Genomic DNA, 22,446 nt, shown 5'->3' with positions numbered 1-22,446 from the left:
GCGGTATCCGGGTTGTTCCTGGACATTAAAATCGGTCATATAAGTATCGCATCTGAGCTGTAACAGGTCTTCATACTTTCCCGTCGCCGGATGTGTCAATCACCCAAGGTAGGTCCAACAGCCGGCATCTTGACTTGATGACCACTTGGCATATGGGGATGGCCTCGTAGATCGATGTGAGCCTCTTCTTCGAACTCATCAAAATGAGACATGAAAAGCATTGCGCCTCTTGCACCGCGGTCTGGTCTAGTACACTGTCTCGACATGCTGCCAAGGGCAATTCAGGAGGCCAATCGCATCTTCGTAGTGTATGGACGATGCCATCTTGACCGGACTCACAGACCAAGGTATCTGATGTTTCCTTTCCGTGACTGGATATACCTGGTTCCCAGAAGGCACAACGCCGAAGCGTTCCGTTTGACATCTTCATGCTCTAATCCTTTGCTCCGACGTGCCCTATGCCCGTCTCTTTACCCTTGCTTCTTTTATTTCTCTTAGACTTGCCTTGAAGGTTCCGTCGTTTGTTTCTTTTCTTCTTTTTCTTTTCATCTCTACGAGGCCAACGCCATTACGCTCTTTTTTTCCACTATTCGCCAACTGTCTCTTTCATCAGCAACCTCCTGGGAAATAGAGGCTAGAGCGAAAAGACAAGCATCTAGAATAGCTATCATGACGAAAGCCTGCTGGGCCTGGGCCTCGGCATGCCTTCTCTTGCTCCTGTTCACCGCCGGCGCAGCTGTCATACCGAACGGCAGCCTTGCTCTTACCTCGACAACTTCATTGGCACCACCCTCCTCGACTGAGGGATCGCAAACACTTATTACGCCTCTGAAGCAGCGTATGAGGGTTCGCAAATATCAGAGCAACTCAGCAGAAGACGGAACTCGCCTCGAAGCATTGCTTGTTGGACAGCATGATGGCCCGAATCAGAATCAGATACGGGCGCGCCAACAGCCGCCGTACGTCATAGCTGCCCTTGATGCCTTCGATGCGAGTACTGACCAGTTCAACCAGGCCCGCCGTTGGTATGTCGCCTGCCATCGGGGTGCCGCCCGCCGTTGGGATGTCGCCCCCCGTAGGGACGCCATTGACCGTTGGGAAGCCGTTGACTGTTGGAACGCCGTTGCCCGTTGGGACGCCGTTGCCCGTCACCACTATCACCGTCGTCCGGACTGTGACCGTTGAGGTTGCCTCCCAGACCAGAATCATCCACCAGCCCTTCGCGTATACCCTGACATTCATCAATCCTATCGTGGTCTACGAAACCCGCGCGGTTGCTGCTCCGCAGCCATTCATAACGATAGCTGCGAGAGGCAAGACGAATACGGCTGCATTCAATCAAGAGTCGCATCCTGCGGCGCTACCGGTATATTCGCCCCAACACAAAGAAGCTCCTCTCTTTTCGAGGCCAGCACGCGTTCAACGACAGGCTCCGGTGGCAGCCCCCATGGCTTCTATGATCACCGTCGAGGTCACTACGACTTTAACGAAGTTGGGCCCCGTTAGCACTATTACTGCGTACAACCAAGTCTTCGTGTCCGTGACTGTGAACCAGACCGTGACCTTCACCAGATACACAATGGCGCTTTCTACTGGGACAACGGCGTCCCTTCCGTCGGCCAATCCCATTCCCTTGTCTCCCGAAGGACCCGAAGGGGTCAAGCCGACCGAAGGGATCCAGCCGACTGACACGACCACGTTCTCGTCCACGTTCACAAGTGGCTCGGAATCGGCCGGCACCACTACCTTTTTCGCTCCGTCAGATACATCTGCCGAGGCTGGCGTTACGACTTCATTCTCGACGCCATCTGATCCAGAAGCTCAACGTCCTACGGAAAGCACAGCAGCAAGCTCTGCAGGGCCGCAACCGGACTCCGTCGTCACCGCTGCGCCTGCGCCTTCCGGGCCAACTGCGGTAACAACCCCAAAACCCGCTTCAAAACCGGCTCTGTCACCGGGCACGATCGCCAGCATCTCGTTGGGCGCTGTCACCGGTGTGCTCTTCTTGTTATTTCTTGGCTACCTCTATCGAACCTACCGCAATTACGCCAAGAACCGCCAGCACCACCAGTCACCAGAGAAAGACTACAAGATGGCACCGCCAACGATAACCACCGCCATCACGCTGAGCCGGCCCGAAGTCGCCTCCCCGAACCGCGAAAGTCAAGACGGGGCCACACCCGGCCAAGCTGGCAGCAAGAGCGCAGACGAGGCCAAGCAGATCAGGGTTGTCATCCGGCCGGTCACGAAACGGCAGAGCGAGGATGGCAAACACAGCGAGGACAGCGACGAAATGGAAGCTCGGCGGGAAGAGTGTCAGCGCGCGTCGAACAACATGAACAAGGGCGCCTACAGCGTCTCAATCGCGGGAGGAAGCGATTCGACTCTTCACGACACTGCCGGTTGGAGCAACCGGAGCGATAATGGAAGCACGATCAGGCGCGCGGCCTCGCAGGACGGCGACATACCGGAGCTCCCGGAGCCCCGGCCCTGATAGGAGCAGCACGGATGAAAGACCGGCGCTAGGCTGGGGCGGCATGCCGCCCCGAATGTAACCAGAGACTGAAGTGAGGCTAAGTTCCTCGAAAGGCCGGCGATGGTAATATAATAGTGAATAATAACAGAAAAAGGACTTTGTTTGAACATCGCCGCTGTACTCATGTGACTGATAATCATATTACAATGAGATGGGTAGAGGCGCGATGAAAGGATGGGATGGGGGATGGGGCGATATAAGGCGGCTAATTATCAAGTGACTCGTAGCAATTACCCACCTATTGCTTGTGTGTACGCCCAGTCCGATTGCACGGTAAGTAAGAAGTTGCAAGAGCATGTTTTTCAGTCAGAGAGGGCATACGCACTGCAGTTTGAGATGGCTATGCTGGGACGTGTAAGAGTGTGGAGATGAACGGCCTTTGAGCTGAGCCCGAGCTTTCAATACCTATGATATGACACTCACGCCACCATCTCAGCCATTGTGTCACACTCGAATGGACTTGCATGAACGTTGCTGACCAAAAACAATTGTGGAGGCAACCCGCTTGACACTCCCGTTGTCACGCTGAAGATGGGCTGACACATCAGGGTCTAGACAGTCATGGAATGGCACAACCCAGAGTCAACCTTGTATCTTTGAAATGACATTGTTATGATTGGTTGGAAAGATCTCCAGCCAATGGAAGCTTCGACGATGACCGAGTGCAGGGATCACCCGAAGTGGGGGGGCAGGAACCGTGACGTCGGTACTCGGCCCCTCTGTCCCTGCATTGCAGTTGCTTAAAAGGACCCCTCTGCGACCCTCCCTTTGGCTGCTGTTCCCCTCCAAGACAGACAGAACGAACTCAATCAACCCAAAGACCAATAACATCGCATCCAACCTTACAAACACCTGAACACTCGAAGCCTCTTTCCTCTTCTCTAGCCAAACAACCCATAGACCATCACAATGACTGTCGACAAGGCTTCTACCTGCTGCGGCAAGAGCGCCGAGTGCGTCTGCGGTATGTCACACACTCGCCTATTAATCCATCCCACGTGAACTTGCTCGATACAACAACACGACAACACATTCTTCTCTTGGAAAATATCCACAGCACATTCGCTCGCTCGCAACACAACTATTCCCACAAAGAATTACAAGCTGACTTGTCCCTCCTCTCGTTCAGCCCAGCAAGCAAAGTGCTCCTGCGGCGAAAAGTCCGCCCTCCACTGCACCTGTAGCAAGGCGTCCACAGAGAACTCCGTCACCGGCCCGCGCTGCTCGTGCCGTGCTCGTCCGGCTGGCGAGTGCACTTGCGAACGCGCCTCCACCGAGAACACGAAGCCCGCCGGCGAGACCTGCGCCTGCGGAGTCCGCCCAGCCGGTACGTTTTCCCTCCTCCCAATATGCTCTTGGGGGCATTGCATTGACACTCGTTAGACGCCTGTACCTGCGACAAGGCCGCCGACGGATCCTTCAACCCGAGCGAGCACGAGACCGACTTCACAACCCGTCGGTGATTACAATTTCCAGCTCATCGGTCTTCATTCAAGCTTTCAAAGAAAATGGCGTTCGAAAATGGGGGTTATTTCATGGGTCTGATGGACGGGGTCCCGGCGTTGACGGATCATTATGGTATGGCCTCTTCCGAGGCGGGGGATTCTGGCCAGTAGGAACGGCAGGACCCCGACAAAAATATCACAAGCTTCTTCGATATCTGTGGCTTCTTCTGGGGTGCCACCGTTTCACTGTGGCATTTTACCTGCAGCATCGGTTGGTACGCGGCTATTGCATCCGTCGTCCATACCGCGATTGTACTTGCCCTCGATTGTTATGCGGGTTGTCCTCCGTCGTTTCTTCGTGTCCTGTGGCCTAGGCCGAGATGGGACATTGTCTGGCCGATGTCCGGCACCATCTGGCGGATGGCCAAATACAGCTGCCGGTCATTGATATACTTCTGCTTGTTTCTGCTGGCGACCTTGGGCAGATTGCGGGATGAGTGGATCATGGCACGGATTCTGAAGCAGTACCAGGAGAGCCCTCCTGTGGCAGACATCAACGTCGTCGTCGGCGAGCCGCAGCCCGAAGCACACCAGCAAACAGTCGAGAACGCTATCGAAACCGCAGCGGATGATTCAAACGAGACAAGTCGCAGTCATGATAATAAAAACAAAGACACGAATAAGGGCCAAGGGAAAAACAACGGAAAACAGGCTAAGGCGTCTCACAACATCGGAACGAAGCAGCCCAGGGACCGAAAAAAGTGATACGGGGCTGGGGTGGTGATGGGAGACGCAGTCAAGCTTGAAGCAGGGGCAGTTGCAGCAGCGGAGCATGGATACCAGATTGGATTAGCAGCAAGCGCTCTTTCTGTTGGCTAGCGATGACGATATGTTAGACAGCATTGGCAATCAACTGGTATGTTTTTTCCAGGCGCTTGGCTGATGCTGCTTAACCACGCATCGGTGGATCTGAGGGGATATGATGAAAAGACGGTCGCAAAGTGCCTACAGTACAGTAAAGGGGCGGTCAACGGTGCCACCCCAGGTGCCCCATTCTTATAAGCCCTCCGAGACCCGCGAGGCAGTCAAGCAGTCTACGGATAATATGCATTGGCATCTCTTTAGCATTGTGTCATAAGGCTCTCCGCATCGAGCCCTCAGGCACAAAACAAATATGTTTTTCACAACAATGACGCCTCGACACATAAAAGAACTCGGCAATGGGCCATGATTGAACAACACCAATTCATAAAAAGACTGGTGTACGGAGACACAGACAGGGAGACGGACAGACAAGGACCTGTCAGACGGCGTTCAGTACAATTTCAAGCAATTTGACAAAATGAAATGAGAGCCGAGTTGTTCGTGGCTGTGGGGATTTTGGGAGGGCATCTCGGCAGACATTGAATGCGAGGGTTCCACGACTCACCGGAAGGTCGTAGGCCCACCTTGACGTCTGTTTTTTTTTTCTTTTTCTTCCTTTCCTCTCTCTCTCTCTCTCTTTCCACCCCTTGTCGTCAAGTAGTCGTGGATTCTGCCGCGAAGAAAGGGCAAGTGCGACAGGGCGGTCAGGAGCTCCGACAGGGGGTCGTAGCTTCTCGATTTGACGCAATTGGTTCCCAGGGACCGGAGCTCAGGCCACCCCTTGTCGTGAGGGCCCCCCAAAAAAGGGCCCAGAAGGGGGAACCCACGTATGTTCCCACCCGATCGCACCAAAGGAGGCCCAAGAGGCGAGGTCAGCCACCAAAAAGCCAATTGGGGACACGGCGCACTCTGCTGCAGCGCGGCCCAGCGTCGCGCGCCCGGAAGCCACAAAGCGCCACCCCTGCTTGGTCAGAATTCCACAGACCCAAGAAAATAAAGCTGCGCCTGACCAGCCGGTCGCGTCACTTTTTGCACACGTCCCCGTCCTCGAAACATTTTCTTTCTTCCCAAAAACAAGAGCACACGATTCTTTCGGAGTCTCTTGTTTCTAAATCCATCACCTTAATCACCCCAACTCGCGTCGCCATTGTTTACTTTTGCAATTGCCATCGCTGAAATATCCCCCATTACCCTGCCCATCCCCCGTCGCCTTTCTTACACGCGCGTCGTTCTCGCCAGGACCCTACCTACACACCATCCTATTATCACAATTACCTGACGATCATGCCTCCCAAGGGCACGACCAAGAAGCCGGCTGCGCCCAAGGCCAGCGCCCCCAAGAAGGCTGTGGCCACCTCTGCCGCGCCCAAAAAGGCTGCTGAGGCCCCCAAGAAGACCGCTGCGAAGCCCGTCGCGAAGAAGAACACAGCCACCAACGGCGCGACTGCCGCCTCCAAGAAGCGCAAGCTCGTGGAACAAGAGCAGGTAGACGAGTCTGCCGAAGAGTCTGCCGAGGAGGAGGTTGAGAAGCCCGCGACCAAGAAGAACGCCAAGAAGGACACTGAGCCGGCCGCGAGGAAGACAAAGGCTGCCACAGCTGCCGTAAAGAAGAAGGCCGCTGTTGCTGAAGAGACCGAGGATGAGTCCAAGGCCAAGAAGCCAGTAAAGAAGAGCGCTCCAAAGAAGGCCGAGCCCAAGAAGACGGCTGCCGCCAGCAAGGCCGAGACCAAGGCCTCTGCCGCAAGCAAAAAGCGCAAGTCCAGCGAAGAGGCCGAGGACGAGAAACCCAAGGCCAAGAAGTCCAAGACCGACGATGCTGAGGTCGACAGCCAGGCCACTGAGTCCGCCAAGGCGACAGAATCCGCCGATGAGGAGCCCGAGGTTGAAAAGCCTGCCAAGTCCACCAAGAAGACTGCCACAGCTGTTGCCAAGCCCCATCCTGCCCACCCTCACAAGGTTGGCAAGAAGATCAACTCTGCCCCTACACAGATCCTCGACATCTACGTCTTTGGCGAGGGCTCGTCTGGCGAGCTCGGTCTCGGCAGCAGGAAGCTCGACGGCAAGAAGGTCGTCGACGTTAAGCGTCCCAGACTCAACCCTCACCTCTCCGCAAAGGACGTCGGCGTTGTTCAGATCGCCTGCGGTGGCATGCACGTCGCTGCGCTGACCAAGGACAACAAGATCCTAACCTGGGGAGTCAACGACCAGGGCGCGCTTGGCCGCGACACCAACTGGGACGGCGGACTGCGTGATGCTGATGCCGAGGAGGAAGAGGAGGATGACGATGATTCTGGCATCAACCCTCGCGAGAGCACTCCCACCGCTGTCGGTGCTGAGTACTTCGCCCCGGAGGCCAAGTTCACTCAGGTTGTGGCCAGTGACAGCGCCACCTTCGCCCTGACGGAGGATGGCAGAGTGTATGGATGGGGCACGTTCAGAGTAAGTTGACTTGTAGCCGGAACCCGAGAGTTCCTTCGCTAACATACGTGTAGTCGAGCGACGGTATCCTTGGTTTCACCGAAAAGATCCAGATCCAAAAGACTCCCGAGTACCTCCCCACTCTGAAGAACATCACCGCACTTGCTGCCGGTTCCAACCACATCTTGGCTCTTGATGACAAGGGCGTCGTCGTTGCATGGGGCTGCGGTCAGCAGAACCAGCTCGGACGTCGTATCATCGAGCGCAACAAGCTTGCCTCTCTCGTGCCCCAGAGCATGGGTATCCCCAAGGGCAAGATTAACCGTATCGCCTGCGGATCCTATCACAGCTTCGCCTTGGCCAAGGACGGCAGTGTTTGGGCCTGGGGTCTGAACAACTTCGCCGAAACTGGCATCGAGATGGGTGCTGGTGAAGATGACGCCGTTGTCCTGAGACCCACCGTCGTCGAGTCTCTCAAGGACTACAAGGTCAAGCAGATTGCTGGTGGAGAGCACCACTCTCTTGCCTGCACTGAGGATGGTAAGCTCTTGACATGGGGTCGCCTGGACGGCCACCAGGTCGGTATTCCCGTCGAGGAGCTTCCTGAGGACAGGGTCATTAAGGATGAAAGCAACAACCCTCGTATTCTCTCGAAGCCCACTGTTGTCGAGGGTAAGTGATTGTCCCTTTTTGACCAAGATTAAGACTAACAGCCATTCCAGACATTGCCAAGTGTGTATATGTCGCCGCTGGTGTTGACAACAACTTTGCCATCGACGACAAGGGCGAGGCTCACTCCTGGGGCTTCTCCGCCAACTACCAGACCGGCCAGGGCACGACCGAAGACATCGAGACCCCAACCACCATTGACAACACTGCTGTTCGCGGCAAGAAGCTCATCTTCGCTGGCGCCGGCGGCCAGTACTCCATCCTGGGTGGTGTTGCCGACGTCCCCAAGGTCAATGGATTCGCAGCACTAGCAGCCAGCCAGCCGGCAACCGGTGGCTTCAGGCCCGTGTTCTAAGACGTCCAGTTAGGGACGAACACTCAGTTCGCGAGAATGCGCCAAAGGGTTTCAGAAGCGAAGCAAGCATATGGAAGATGGTTTCTAAAATTACACGTATGATGAATGAGCTGGAACCAAGACTACCAGGTAAACCTGGTCAGCGTGGAGCTTGGCATAGGAGCGTAAGCCATCGCTACCATTTTCAGAGTTGCGATTTTTTCCCCAGCTCATTTTCTGGTATGAGCGTATTTCTACGATAGGGCATATTCATATGATATTTTGGTTTAGGGCTCCGGGTATTTTTTTCAGCGGTCCGAAAAGGCGGACCCATAGATGTTTGATCCTCAACCGAGAGACAGCACGAGTGTGGCACCGGCATGGCACGGACGGGATGGGCGAATATGGGAGAACGATGGTCCCAACGGAAGTCAGGCTCTTTCATGAGAGTACCGGGGATACTCCCGCTCATCGAGCTCCGTCTTGGCCGTGTGTGTATATGGCTCGCCGTTGCTGTAAGGCTCTTGGTTATCGAGACGATTGCGGTCTCTTGTAACACTACGTTTGGCCTTTGGTAGTTCTGATGCATCATCTTTCTCTTGCGCTCGTGGAGATAACATGGAGAAGAGAGGTGGGGTGTGGTCCCAACTTTATCTCGCTTCTTTTTTTTTCCTCTCGCTCATTCGGCAAGGCATGGGGAACGGGTGAGGAATGCGTTAGAATATCAACATTTTTATTCTGGCTTCATCTGGACATTGATTAGATATTGTACAGTGACTTTGGATCATCGTCTCGGCCCCCGGCTCCCTCCTTGCCGCTGGCAAGTCATTTCATTGGTTGCCTCCCTTCCCGTCTATCATGACTCCCCCCTTTTTTGGACTCCAATTGTGATGTCTTTTCCTCCATTTCTAGTCCCTGCCATGTGGCCTCTGCGCTTTGGTATTTGGAGACTCTCTCAGTCCCGGTGTGCTGCTGCTCTAGTAGTCTGTTATCCAAGGACTGAATGAAAGGTTATGAATATCTGAGCTGGTGTGTTCTTCCCCCTTGCGTCTTTCCTTTTCCGTCTGCCTTCATCCCTTCAAGCCGGCCGCGGCCTTGGCCAGCGAACCGCCGCTTCCCCTAGAGCTGAAGATACCCATGATGCCGAAGCCGACGTAGAACAGCGCCAGAGGATAGGCCACAAGGCCGCGCATGCCCCGCATGCGGCCGACGGCGCAAAACATGGCTGAGGCCGAGTAGGTGCACCACAGGATGGCCATTGTGGTTAGGACGATGCCGAGGGGGGTGTCCATGGGCATAACAATGCCGAAGAGGCTGGTGGCGACAAGGGGGAGGAGGCAGTAGCCCAGCACGGAGCTGGAGCGCGCAAAGGTGAGGGTGGTGGAGAAGTGGCCCCGTGAGGGGTGGTCGTGGTCGACGGGGGCGCCTGGATAGCCGCCGCCGACGCCGACAGAACCGCCGTACTGGGGCGCGGCCGGGTGCGACGAGGCCGAGGGGTGGGTGTCGGTCGGGGTCATGAGGGAGAGGATGATGTGCAGCGAGGTGCTGCCGAGGAGGGCGAGGCCGTAGATGTAGCCGAAGTGGACCTTGCCGGCGAAGAGTAGGAAGGTGCCGTAGAGAAGGAAGGAGAGGAGGGGGCCGGCGAGGTCGCTGTCGTCCATTAGGTGTTGGTCGATGCGGCGGAAGGGGTTGAGGACTGCGAGGGTCTACAAAGGTGGGGGGGTTGTTAGTTGGTTTTACTCTCAACATGCGAACGAACGGTTTGGGGAATGCCGTTGGCCAGCTACCACATGGGCATGGGAAGAGAACGGGAAGCTATCGCACCTTTGCTTGGATGTGTCCGAAGTTAACGCCTAGCTCCTCGAGCAAGGGCGGCTCGCCGTCATAGCCCTCGGTCGAGAAGGCAGCCAGCCAGCCGGTGCGCAGGCCGCCCTGCTCGCCCATGCGGCCTGAGACTCCTGGCGGCGCGCCAAAAGCCGCCGCGGCGCTGCCGCCGACGAACTGGCCCGCGGAGGGCTGTCCTCCGTAGCCGTACGAGGCCTGTTGTGGGGTCGCATGGCCCGAGACGGCGTCGGCGGGGGAGTAGGAGGAGGGGTAGAATTGGAGGTTCTGGGCGCCCGTTCCAGGGCCGGGGCCGTAGGACTGTTGCGGGTAGTAGTTGGACATCGCCGCGGGTATGAGCGTTGCGGGAGCGCCTCGGGTTGCTTCAAGGGTTTTAGGCGGGGGACGTTCCGGGTGCGGTTATTGGTTGTGGCTTGAGATTGTTCAACCCCTGTCTTGGACCGTCTCCGTTTCGAAGGGGGGAGGGCAACCTTTGAGGGGATCGAGAGTTGGTCGCTGTCGCTGCGTACGGATTGCAATGGGGTTTCTGGAGAGAACGGGAGATCGTCTCGGATGGTGGGCTCGAGAGCCGTTTTGCGCCAGAGGGGAGGTTGCGAGCGGCGCGCGGTTTGGCGTGGGAAAGGACAGGTTGTACCCGAGCTTGCGATATTGGAGATGTAGCTTCTTTCGAGGTTCACCACGTCAGCCAGGGCAGGAGCTGTGGAGTGGGACCTGGAGATATGTTGGTGCCTGGAATGCGAGGTATCAGATCAGAGCTCCATTGATGCCTTATCGATAATGATAAACGAGCATACCTAAGCTGATAATGTCCGGAACAATGTCATATTCCATGACCGAACCAATCAAACCCAATCTCTAACATTGATTTTAACGCACTCTAACCACTAACCCTATTTTGGACTAGTAAGAGGCACGGTACTCTCGGGTTGACAAGGGGGGGGACATTATCAGCTTGTCACTCATGAGAAACACCGCAGCTCTTATCGCTCAGAAAGCTAATTAGGACCAGAGCTTTGGACGATATCTCTCGTTTCTCCATGCAAACTGAAGGTGAACTGCTCAATAACACAACAGGCCTTAGAGAGGAACTCACAGGAATGACAGAAATCTGTTATATACCCCTCAATGTGACGTCAAATGAAGCGCAATCTCTGCCCACTGCCTTGCTAAGAGGTAAGTGCTAACTCCAGAGATTCCTATTCCCGAGGACCGGTCCCGGCTAGACTAGCCCCGGCAGGATGAGAGAGGGAGAGATTACGGACTGCTCTGTGGGGTGAAATGTACCTCATTGTGACTAGATTGATCAGCCGTGGCCATTCAGTTTTTCGGCGGCTCTACGAGATCACCATCGTATCTCAGGGGGCCTCCTGGCAATCGGTCCTTTGAATCTCTGTATTGGTGGGATTTCAACTGCAACGGAGACGGTTGATGGATCCCATCTCGTTCCCAGCCTCCATCAATAGGCTGCCTTTACGGCTGTAGAGACGACTTTCCACCAACGGGAGGACGGTTCGTCTTCGACCCCAACATAACGGGGAGCTCACCGATGGCATCAAATGGAACACGATGGCCTTGGGTGGGATTCGAAATGATTGGGTGAGGCACATCATCCCCATGGGCCTAGGCCGAGGAAGACGCTGTCAAAGTAGGGACTCCCTATTGATGATGCGTGGCTTTGTGTTTAAGCTTGATGGCCGCTGATAACTCGATTTTATACCGCTGGCTGTTGTCAACCTGGTACGTGGGTAGCTGTAGTCTCGCATTCAATCGTTTCCTTGTTCATCTTATGCCGTGCTTCTTCTTCCAATAATAGCAAGCATGGGACTCTGCAAGTTTCTCCTCGCCATCCTTCCAATTGGTCTGGCAGCCGACCTCTACGTCGCGCCTACGGGCTTCGATAGTGCGGCCGGCACCTTTGCTGCCCCCCTCAAGTTGATCCAAATTGCTGTTGACAAGGCCGCTGCCGGTGACACCATCTACTTGCGTGCTGGCAACTACTCGCCCACGACCAACATTCAGATCACCAAGAGCGGTACCGTCGCCAATACTTGCACTCTGACAGCTTACAACAATGAGACGGTCGCCATCGACGGCGAAGACTCGCCCGGGGCCCCGGTGAGTCTCCTCCCAACGCTGACCGCGGTGTCCTCCATATTGAGAAGGTAGGGCTGAGCCATACGGATCTAATCATGATCGTAGGCTTCCACTGACGCTGCCACAATAGACCAGCTACTGAAAGCTCTACAAGCTCACCATCATTAACGGCCCCTACGGCGTCTACCTCCGTGACGGCTCCAATAACCTTTTTGAGAGCATCGTCGCCCACGACAACTACGAGACGGACTTCCAGATGCAGGGCACCCTGAGCAATAACCAGGTCGTCTACCTCGATTCGTACGGCAACCGCGACCCCCGCAAGAATGGCGAGAGCGCCGACGGCTATGCTTACAAGGAGGGATCCGGAATAGGCAACATCCTCAACGGCGCCCGTCCCTGAGAGAACGTCGACGACGGCCTTGACCCTTGGTAATTGCTTGTGTCTCTTTCTCCTTCGTCCTGTAACCATGTCTTATACAATGGTGGATAAAGGCGGCCCCTGTAGCTGGGCGTGGTGTTGTCGACACCAAGATATCGGCCTCGACTAACAGCCCAATAGAAAGTTCAAGTCACCCGTTACTATCATGGATACTATATCTTGGGGAAACGGCGTAAACCTATGGGGCTTCAGTGACTTCCAAGGGGATGGTAACGGATTCAAGCTGGACGGCAGCGAGACCGTTGGCGCCACCACCGCTTGGGATTGATAGCCATCTTGGTCTAGTGTTCGTTGATACATACTGCGTACAAGCGTAAATGATTCTCCTGTAAATATTTAGTAGGAATGCCAAAGCTCAAGGTACATTGACATAGCCAGGTTCAATCTAAGATACACGCTAGTGGCGTCAGTGTGGCCATTGAGAACCCATCAACCAGAACGCCAGCCCTTTTCATTGTGTATGGCGAGCGCCAATATACTTCGTTTGTCCACAAGCGGCCCGGCCGAACGGCGTGCTCATTCCCAAGCCTCTTCCGTCCTTTTCCAGGGCAAAGGCAGCAATAACAGTAGTGGTGATAAGAACATTGACAATATCTAAGTCGATGTTGCGATTTCCCCTTGCCTCCGCTCTATGTACGTGCACAGCATTGAGGGTATAATTCAGCCAGAGGCCAACTCAGGGGTGCTAGAATTATAGGCTTGTGGCTTAGAGCGTAAGGTTTCCGCAATCTTGATCTTACCATACCCCGTTTGCCACTTGTTGATGAGAGAAATCCATCCTGATGATAGGAAATGTGTTCGCGATGGCATCTCCCCAGACAGGGTGATGCAGCTGTCACCAGCTGTGAGCATGCTGAGTTGTACATAGTATCGAGTGAGGTGGCGTCCGAGAAAAGTTCTCGGCGCACGGGCAAACTCGCCCCTCCGATGGCGCTGGGCAAGCCCGGAATTTCTTGTCGGCAAAATCTCCCAATCGTGAAGTGGAATTTTCTGGATTGCGAGCCAACGCAGAGCCCATCCGGTCCTCCGCAACAAGTCAGCCCTCAACTCGCGACATCGCATCCCGGTTCCCCCAAGACCGCGCGACTAGCCAAACTTCGATTCCACAGTCCCCTTTTGTATCCCTTATCACGTGGACTGCGTTCTACTACCCGCAAACATGGTGAGTTCATCCGCCTCGTCCCCCTTCCAATGCGATGCGATGCGATGCGCCTCCCGAAGTCCTCCGCGATATGTCGCCATCTTCGAAGCTCTCCACTGACAATTGTCCACCAAAGGCCTACCGCCTCATCACTCAGGTTCTCTTCGTCGGTACCCGCATCGTCGGCCGCTCCTTCGCCGCCGCCTACAGGCAGGCCCAGGCCTCGTCCGAGTACCAGCGCGCGCAGGTCAAGAACGGCAACGCGGCCGCCGGAGCCAAGGGCAACCTGTCGTCCGGCATGACTCTCGACGAGGCTTGCAAGATCCTCGACGTCGAGGCGCCCAAGGACGGATCCCAGAGCACAAGCAACGTCATGGAGCGCTTCAAGAAGCTGTTCGACGCCAACGACCCCAAGAAGGGCGGCAGTTTCTACCTGCAGAGCAAGGTCCTGCGCGCGAGAGAGAGGTTGGAGAAGGAGATTGGGCCGCTGGTCGAGAAGGAGGAGGTCGAGTCCGAGGTGAAGGAAGGGTTCAAGCCCAAGATTTACAAGGACCGGTGAGCGGATTGCATTCACGGTGCCCGGGGCGGCGGGCGCAAACGTAACCGACTGATCGACCGACGTACCGGCGGAAGCAAATCCGAAAGACGGAAGGCCGTAGAGTGGGTGATCTGCCAACGCGGACCTCTCTCGAGAAGGGGGATGGCCTTGAGTAAGACAACTGTATTGGAACAAACTTCACTCGACTCCGCATGGCAAGGCGTTTCTGGGGAGGGATCTCTTTTTATTTTCACGGCGCGGCACCGCCAGCATTGGCATGGTTAGACGATATAAAAAGAGGGCGGTGCCTGCGCGGGAATGTGTTAATACTGTACTATAAGACACGGGAAGACCAACGATGAGGACTTGGGCCGATGAGTAGAGAAAGAGAGGTCGACTAGAAAGCGCGGACCTTGTGTACTAGATACTCAACAATGAAGTTATCAAACTGCCGGTGGATGGACTGGGGGTGATTGACTTGCCGACCAGATGCCGGCCGCGCAGTATGTTGGCTGCTGAACCTGCCCACGTGCTGTACATCTAATGTGAGCATATGTGCATGCCTCTCCTACTCCGATCCTCGGCGAATTTGACCAACTCTCTCTCTCTCACTCCACCTTACCAAGTTGCACCTAGCAAGCAAGCCCAGCCTGGCACAGTGAACCGACCAGCTCATCACCAAAATGCAAAAAGGGAACCGACCACGATGGCCAACTCCGTACTTGCCCAGAGGCGGATTCGAACCGCCGTCAACACGGATCGCTGTATAGAAGAACCACAACGTATCATCCTAACCAACTAGACGATCTGGGCGAATTGCTGCTGCTTTTCCCTGGTGGGGAGAGAGGAGCTGTTGGGGGGAACCCGCAGGAGAACGGGTCTATGTCGCCTTGTGGGCGAGGGCTGAAGCCGCGGTGGAGCAAGCGGGCATGCATGAAAGTCTCTGGCAACAGGTCCAAGTCAGACTACAATCCCAAAAGAGTAGTGATTTAATAATTTAAACACAAAAGGCGTTGAACTGAGTTACTTGCAAAAGGGGAGCGAATGTGCCGGTCGTCAGGTTTCAATGTTGAGTCTCAAGAGTATTGGCATGAGTCGTGGCCGACTCGAGTCTCAGCGAGGGACTCCCAGTGACAGGCAGACACAGGATACTCTTCATCCTGATGCGAAGATGCATGCAGCATTTTGCCTCCCTGAAACGAACATGTTGAAAGTGCCTCATTGTTTGCGACCAGCCCCCGCGGCAGCTGAAGCCCAAGTACAGTCAACATGGATTGGTGTTCTCATGGTAATGTTGCCTTGCCTGCTGCCACCAAGATTTCTCCGTCAGGCGGAGCGTTATGGTCAAGCTCTTGGAACTCGACTGTAGATATAAATGAGAGTGGCATGGGATCTCCATGGAAACGATGTGTGGGTGGTCCCTCATTGACTTACTGTTATTCCAAAGCCCAGTCTGGCAAGTTTCTGGTCGTCTTAACACGCCATGTCTGCCTGTGCCAATAGTGCTTTCATCAAAGATATGCTTCTTTAATCCACATGATATCTTTTTGAAGTCCACATGAGCGCAGCTAGAAGTGATGGTTACACAATACACTCACTTTCACAATGGTCTTGCTGTGAACCAAGCTGTGCACACAGTCGAGGTTAAGATGCATGCAGAATTGGCAAGTCAGAAAAGTGGGACAAGGTCGAAGACAGGACGTCACCACCCCACCTTTGATAACATTCATCACGTGAACACTGTCTTATCGATAGCCGCAGGGTGCACAGGAATTCTTGGCTTTGTCCTTGTACGACACCTGAATTTTATTTCAGTCGCTTAAGCTTCTTAACGCGTCAACACCAGGATCCACAACCCAACGCGCCCATAATGAGTTCATATAGACCCTCACATTCGCCTCGCAGAGGCAACGGCGGCCACAACAATGCGCGCGAGAATCGCAACTATGGTCGCTACGACTCGCGCTCATCCCATCACCCACCGCCACCAGGAGCTGGAGACACCTGGCGCAATCCATGGCCCGAGGACCGTGAGTATCGACGCCATCCTAGCAGATCGCGGTCCCCTCCGCGTCGGCTCGACCATTATGATTCTTACAGAGGAGCCGATTCAGGCCGCAGATCCGGAGCCCACGATGGCTACAGACCCGATACCCGACCACCCCAGGGCGACTTCACCTTTCGCATGGATAAGCCCTCGGGTGTAGGCGAGGCTGCCACAGGAGATTCCTACCGCCCTTATCAAGGCAACGACCGACGCAGGGCTGGACGTACTCGCGGAGGGCCCTACCGTGGCCGCGGCCGAGGCGCGTACCAGAAGATCATCCCAGCCGAGCGCGAACTTTTGCGCGAGCGTCGCGACGGAGTTGACGAGAACCTGGTCGCTGAGGGCGATGTCGGCGTTGTGTATAGAGACATCGACGAGCTATCAGACGACGATGAGGCTGATATGGAAATCTCGGACAATTCGGACGATGAGTCGGGTGAGCCTTCCAACAAGCGCGCCCGCCTTTCTGGCAACGACGATTCAGGCAACAGCATCCCCAAGTGGTCCAATCCAGACCCGTACACGGCCTTACCCCCGCCTGATGCCGCCGAGCGCAAGAAGAGGGACATGGTCAAGATGATCCGGAAGGCGCGAGTGGACGAAACTACGGTCGACAAGCTTGCCGCCAGTACCGAGGCAGAGGAGTTCATTTCTTTTGACCTTAATGAGCCTGGTGACAACGACAAGGCCGAAGAAGAAGAAATTATTCTTCCTCCTTCCGAGCCACCATCCCCTCCCCCTCCCCCTCCCCCCCCAGTGCAGTCCTCTCCCCATTCTGCTCGAGAGCCTCCCTCCGGACCTCGAGCAGACCGTGACAAAAGACCTGCCGCCAACGGATCGGCTGCCTCAATAGCTCCATACATGCCCGCTACTGACAAGCCTGCTGGCCTACCTCCCAAGCCCCTCGTCGCCGACGACGCTCTGGGCTCGCGGAAGCGCACTGCTGATGACCGCATTAAGCCTCCTACTTATGGTCCTCTGAAGAAGGTCAACAAGATGCCAGTCGGCGGCTCCATTTTGCCGGAATGGCAGATCACCAAGGGCGAGGACCCTACACCCTGGATCCAGACCGACCATTCCAAAACGTCCGACATGAGCGTCTGGTGAGTGGGACTTGAGTTGTTTTGGAATATAGCGCCTAATCTCCTGCAGGCTCCATAAGGAAATCATTGACTTTTACGAAGTTGTTCGACCTCGCGACTTTGAGCATGAGATGCGGACTCAGCTGGTGGAGCGACTGCGCAGATCTCTTAAAACTAGTCATTTCTACAAAGATTGCGACGTTCGCCCCTTTGGATCGTACATGTCCGGTCTATACCTCCCCACAGCTGACATGGACTTGGTTGTCTGCGCGCGAAGTTGGCTCGACGGCGCGCACTCCAACTTCTTTGGTATGAAAGCGTTGCGAAACTTTGGCAAGTTCCTCGCGCAAAACAAAGTCACCCACTACAACACCATGGAGTTTATTGCTAGCGCCAAGGTGCCCCTTGTCAAGTACATTGACAACATCACTGGTCTCAGAGTCGACATCTCCTTCGACCGCCTCGACGGGCCCCAAGCTGTCAAGACGTTTGCAGAATGGAAGGAACAATATCCGGCCATGCCTATCCTTGTCACCATGATCAAGCACTTCCTAGCGATGCGTGGCCTGAACGAGCCCGTCAACGGAGGCATTGGCAGCTTCACTGTTACTTGCATGGTTGTGAGCATGCTGCAGCTCATGCCCCAGGTCCAGAGCCGCAACCTTATCCCTGAGCACCATCTGGGCGAGATGATGATGGAGTTCCTCGACCTCTACGGAAACAGGTTCGATTATGTCAACACGGCGATCCGCATGAACCCACCAGGCTATGTGCACAAGGTACGTCTAAACAAGTCAATCCATCGTCAGCTCCACCTAACCAGTCCTGAATGCAGGTCCGAGTCCGCGAAGTTGTCTACAAGAACATGGACCGTATTTCAGTCATTGATCCCAACAACCCTGCCAATGACATTTCCGGCGGCTCAAGTAATGCCGGTCGGATCCTAGAAGAGTTCAGCGTCGCTCACAAGATGCTGAAGAAGAGAATGAGCGAGCTTGCTCAGCAGGGCTCCCGCACCGATAGACCCGCTAGCATCCTCGAGACTATCTTTGCTGGTAATTACTCTTCGTTCCGCCTCCAGCGCGCGCATCTCCGCAAGCTGTATGACTCCAGGTAATGGGGTAGGGCCAGTGGGTAGGGCCAGTCTTGGGCAAGATGGCCCGAGACTACCGTTCGCAGCATTGATACAGGGAGGATTGGGCTTGACACGATACATCAGAAGAAGCGAAATATCTCAGGGTATAGGAATCATTGCTTTCATTTCTAGAAGGGAACGGCACAAACTCCAGCCTGGAAACGGAGTCAAGAAGAGGCGGCTATTTCTTTCACACGATACCCACCCACCATTTCCCCTGGCCGTCGGACTCGGGATTGCGCCGTCGAGTTGAACTTGCACATATTCCGAGGTTCTTCTTTTGTTCTCTTTTTGTTTCACTTTTCTTACTTTTTTGAAATGAGTTGTATGATAAAAAAAGCGGAGGTTTTGGGCGGCTACGAGTATTGACTTTTCCAGGCCCGGTCTGTTCCGCTTGTCGCTACACGGCCGCCCTTTACTCACTCTGTGCCAGCTACCACAGCATCGAACAATGCCCTAGTGGGCTTATCTCAATGAACATGGTCTTATTCTATACTACTCAGCACGCACGCTACGAGCTAATCTGACGCAGTGCTACCGTTTCTACCAGGAGCGAGATGCTGCTTGAGCATGGAGCTGTGCCCCTCCTTGCCCATGGCGGCTCAAGGCTTGCCTCACTTTCACGCTGACCATTCACAGACAATAACGCAGCTTCGCATGGAGCCTGCACGCGACGAGGGAGGGCCTTGTATCTCTGAGATACGGGATGCTTGGATCTGGTACGAGGACTCGCACAATCTTGAAGCCAGCGCTCTTCGGGGTGCTGGTGGCTTTTCTCACTGCATACTATGCCTCGGGCACGGGTGTGGAGAGGAAACGAAGCATGGGGAGAGGGGCATTCAAGATGAGCAGGCCGATGAATAGGAATACTTCGTGGCAGTGGCGGCGGCAGCAGCGGTTGTGTTGCAAAAGCGATGGCAGTTCCACGCCAGTTTTTTTCCCCCAAGTATTGCCGGTAGCATAGGTAGAAAGACTACTCCAGACGCAGTCGCCTCGGCTCCAACCCAGAGCTATCATTTGAACTAGTCTCAGGTTGTCGACAGTATCGATTGCGATGCCAAAGGTGTGATCTGGTGTGCGGCTACTATCGCAGATCTCGACAACCGTCTGAATCGACATAATGTGTCATGACAAAGGTGGATCTACCGTTGCCGCTGCTACAACTGTACTCAAGTACTGTCAAGACGTAATGGTAAAGAGAGCAGCCCGCAAGGGAAGGATTCGTTGATTCACAAGGGTGCCGATACACCGTTGTACATGGCAGCGAGATACGATCTATTCTGTAGCTAGCCCAGTTCCCAGTCCATGGGCGGCGGCAAAGTCTCCAAGAGCAGCGCGTCATGGGTTGTACAAACCTGATTGCCAGAGATGCGGACCTGTCATGGTATGATCACGCGAAGTGTCTCTTCGTCGCTTACAAGCACAAGATGAAGACGAGAGGGCCCTCCTGGGTAGAAACTTGACGTCCGGCTGGCAGGCTGCGAGGAGAGCTTCGATGGATTACTACCTATCTAAGCTTTATTACTGCCACCCAGTGTCGTAGTGCCTGTAGAGGATTCTTTACCCACACGAAGAATTGCTGCTCCAACATCAAAGACAGTGTCTGCTATTCTATTGTTGGTGATAGCAATAGCAAGTCCCAAGGGCAACCGTATGTTCTTCTCCCAATTTCTGCCAAGGAATCGGTTTGTCAAGTGGCCAGAAGCCCACACATATTGCGGTGAATGTTCTACCCTCTTTTCTGGCCTGTTCAAGCTCTTTGCTACAGGCCAGTTCACATCTCTGTTTCTGGGCCTCCCAATGCTTGGGCTCCTTGTAGATGAAGCACTTCCGTGCAGACTCCTCGCGGACCCGTTCCCGGTAGTCGACGGGGTAGTCGGGCTGGGGTCGGGCGCGAATCGTGCATACGTCCTCCGGGCAATTGCCATACTTGCAGCTGAACTGGCAGAGGTGGTTCAAGTCTCTGTCTGCATCGTCCTTGGCGGCGACGTGGACCTCCCTCTCGCCTGGGACGGCAATTCGCGCGCCCCTGGCGGTGCACTCACACAGAGACTCTAGACAGAAGCCATATCTACACGAGAACTCGCAGAGGTTGCCCGACTTCGTGGTCCGGTCCCGTCCTGAAATGCAACTACCCGCTTGGATCTCGTTTCTCGTCTTTTGCCTTCGCTCGCACCAGACACCTGTGCATCCTCCCGTCGGGCGCGAATCACCGAATTCGGAGGGGGGGTCGAAAACAGATGCTGACGGGTCAGAAGGGAGTACTTTTTCACCGAGTCTGCCTTTCTGGGCGACGACATTGTTCCCCCTGGTTTCTGTGCTGTTTCCAGCTGCAGCGCGAAAAGGAAAGGCGTTGAAGAAGTGAATGCTGCCGCTGGAGCGACCTACGCACAATGCTAGGAGGATAACGGCGGCTTTCATTGTCGATGAATGTTCTGGATAGGGACAGAAAGGGTGAAAGGGAGGGGGGGTAATCGTGATGCCAATAGATGTGTATTGACGACAAATTCGGAGTGGAAGAAGGGTATTCGTTTGTCAGAAAATTCGAGCTCTATTCAGATGATATAAAAGAATCTGGCAAAGCTGAAATTCGAAGAGAGGCCTCCAAGGGTTGGTCAGTGGCAAAGTTTTATGTCCGTCTTTTGCTTGATGCGTAGATGGTTTTCCAAAACATGGTTCGACTGAAGCTTCCGTCCTCTGAACCAGCCAACCTTTTGCCTTCCTTCCTGAGCTATGGTACGTGAAAATCTTGCCCCTTGAGGCTTCTACGAAACATGGGCTCCAGTAAACGCTTTCTGTCCTGCGAGCAAAGCTACGAGAGGAATCGGGCTTGTGGCTCAGAGCATACGATTCCCGCAACCTTGGTTCTACCGAAACCATGCAAAGACGGAAGACATTTGGGCGGCGTAACTGACTTACGTCCCTCATTCCGCCACTTAAGCGACTTGCTATTCAAGTATTGTGAGAGTTTCACAACCTTGCCGGCTGAACCAACCCTTATCACGCCAGGGTATGGGCTCATGAACATGGAAGTCTCCAAAGGTAATGATCGAGGTCCTCGCCGCTACCACCCATCCGGACAGTATCTTTGGCACGATCATGATCATAATTGATGATGTATGGGGAAGGAATTGCTCCAAACTGCTGGGCTCTTCTCACTGTATTAAAATGTCGCGGTTTATGCGCATTATACTGAAGCGGGGATGTAAAATACTGCCCCTCTTGTCCAGACAGGTTGTTTGAAATTATCGTTAAACTTTCAGGCTCACGAGTCACAGGATTGCAGCCGTTCTTCCATCGATGTGTTCGTTCCCTTCCTGACCCTTAGACCCATCCCTCGGCATACTTGTACCCGCGACTGGCAGGGAAAGCTGTAGTGGACGTAGCAACAATGCAGCGACCTGTCATTCTTTCTCACGCTGTTGGGTTTCCGTTTGGATCAGTCCCCCGGAGCTCGATGGAAGGGAAGGAGCCGGTACTGAACCCTGCCGGCCCTGGATTGTGTCCAGGTTGGCAGAACCCGGTCGATCATAGCAAAAGGCGGACAACTCTTTGACCGGGTGTGTGCATCCAAGTAGTGTTTATTCATCACATCTCGTGAACCTTGCCTGACAGCATCATCTCATCCTACCGAGATAGCAACACTCGCCATTGTGTAACAGCCGCCTCCGTGTATCAAGCCCAAAACGCTTACTCTATCTGCGGATTCGCCGTCATTGATACGTGGCCGCTCATTCCTTCCCGTATTACCCACGCCATCCAAATAATCAGCTCAAGATTTGCTGGGGCTTCAGTCGCAGCTCAGAGGTCTGCGCGAAGTTGATGTCACAACTTGTGCTGTGGGAGTGTGTAATCAAAA

The 22,446-nt window shown here is 54.6% G+C and overlaps 9 protein-coding genes and 1 non-coding gene across 10 annotated transcripts; 7 read left to right on the top strand and 3 right to left on the bottom strand.

Annotated features, from left to right (window-relative positions):
- Positions 1–669: 669 nt before the first annotated feature.
- On the top strand, positions 670–2,494 carry GLRG_09780 (uncharacterized protein; the record flags this gene model as incomplete). The annotated part of the gene is made up of 2 exons (XM_008100465.1): positions 670–959; positions 1,015–2,494. The coding sequence occupies 2 exons, from the start codon at positions 670–672 to the stop codon at positions 2,492–2,494; spliced, it is 1,770 nt and encodes a 589-aa protein (XP_008098656.1).
- A 951-nt stretch (positions 2,495–3,445) lies between these two features.
- On the top strand, positions 3,446–3,999 carry GLRG_09779 (uncharacterized protein; the record flags this gene model as incomplete). Its single annotated transcript, XM_008100464.1, has 3 exons — positions 3,446–3,500; positions 3,666–3,863; positions 3,920–3,999. The coding sequence occupies 3 exons, from the start codon at positions 3,446–3,448 to the stop codon at positions 3,997–3,999; spliced, it is 333 nt and encodes a 110-aa protein (XP_008098655.1).
- Positions 4,000–4,380: 381 nt separating this feature from the next.
- Positions 4,381–4,746, top strand: GLRG_09778 (uncharacterized protein; the record flags this gene model as incomplete). Its single annotated transcript, XM_008100463.1, has 1 exon — positions 4,381–4,746. The coding sequence occupies one exon, from the start codon at positions 4,381–4,383 to the stop codon at positions 4,744–4,746; it is 366 nt and encodes a 121-aa protein (XP_008098654.1).
- Positions 4,747–6,129: 1,383 nt separating this feature from the next.
- Positions 6,130–8,287, top strand: GLRG_09777 (GDP/GTP exchange factor; the record flags this gene model as incomplete). Its single annotated transcript, XM_008100462.1, has 3 exons — positions 6,130–7,284; positions 7,338–7,935; positions 7,986–8,287. The coding sequence occupies 3 exons, from the start codon at positions 6,130–6,132 to the stop codon at positions 8,285–8,287; spliced, it is 2,055 nt and encodes a 684-aa protein (XP_008098653.1).
- A 1,049-nt stretch (positions 8,288–9,336) lies between these two features.
- GLRG_09776 (Yip1 domain-containing protein) lies at positions 9,337–10,432 on the bottom strand (the record flags this gene model as incomplete). Its single annotated transcript, XM_008100461.1, has 2 exons — positions 9,337–9,972; positions 10,091–10,432. 2 exons carry the CDS (start codon positions 10,430–10,432, stop codon positions 9,337–9,339), a joined length of 978 nt encoding a protein of 325 aa, XP_008098652.1.
- Positions 10,433–11,926: 1,494 nt separating this feature from the next.
- GLRG_09775 (pectate lyase) lies at positions 11,927–12,605 on the top strand (the record flags this gene model as incomplete). Its single annotated transcript, XM_008100460.1, has 2 exons — positions 11,927–12,223; positions 12,357–12,605. 2 exons carry the CDS (start codon positions 11,927–11,929, stop codon positions 12,603–12,605), a joined length of 546 nt encoding a protein of 181 aa, XP_008098651.1.
- A 1,198-nt stretch (positions 12,606–13,803) lies between these two features.
- GLRG_09774 (uncharacterized protein) lies at positions 13,804–14,344 on the top strand (the record flags this gene model as incomplete). The annotated part of the gene is made up of 2 exons (XM_008100459.1): positions 13,804–13,806; positions 13,922–14,344. 2 exons carry the CDS (start codon positions 13,804–13,806, stop codon positions 14,342–14,344), a joined length of 426 nt encoding a protein of 141 aa, XP_008098650.1.
- Positions 14,345–15,046: 702 nt separating this feature from the next.
- Positions 15,047–15,136, bottom strand: GLRG_13243. Its single transcript has one exon. It is a non-coding gene; the product is annotated as a tRNA-His (tRNA).
- A 1,057-nt stretch (positions 15,137–16,193) lies between these two features.
- GLRG_09773 (uncharacterized protein) lies at positions 16,194–18,569 on the top strand (the record flags this gene model as incomplete). The annotated part of the gene is made up of 3 exons (XM_008100458.1): positions 16,194–17,473; positions 17,523–18,231; positions 18,288–18,569. The coding sequence occupies 3 exons, from the start codon at positions 16,194–16,196 to the stop codon at positions 18,567–18,569; spliced, it is 2,271 nt and encodes a 756-aa protein (XP_008098649.1).
- A 1,629-nt stretch (positions 18,570–20,198) lies between these two features.
- Positions 20,199–21,008, bottom strand: GLRG_09772 (uncharacterized protein; the record flags this gene model as incomplete). The annotated part of the gene is made up of 1 exon (XM_008100457.1): positions 20,199–21,008. The coding sequence occupies one exon, from the start codon at positions 21,006–21,008 to the stop codon at positions 20,199–20,201; it is 810 nt and encodes a 269-aa protein (XP_008098648.1).
- Positions 21,009–22,446: the final 1,438 nt, after the last annotated feature.

This window comes from Colletotrichum graminicola (assembly GCF_000149035.1).
Source record: "Colletotrichum graminicola M1.001 genomic scaffold supercont1.52, whole genome shotgun sequence".
In the NCBI taxonomy this organism is placed as follows: Eukaryota; Fungi; Ascomycota; class Sordariomycetes; order Glomerellales; family Glomerellaceae; genus Colletotrichum; species Colletotrichum graminicola.
The sequence above is the reverse complement of the archived record's forward strand: the minus strand, read 5'-3'. Positions and strand labels throughout refer to the sequence as shown.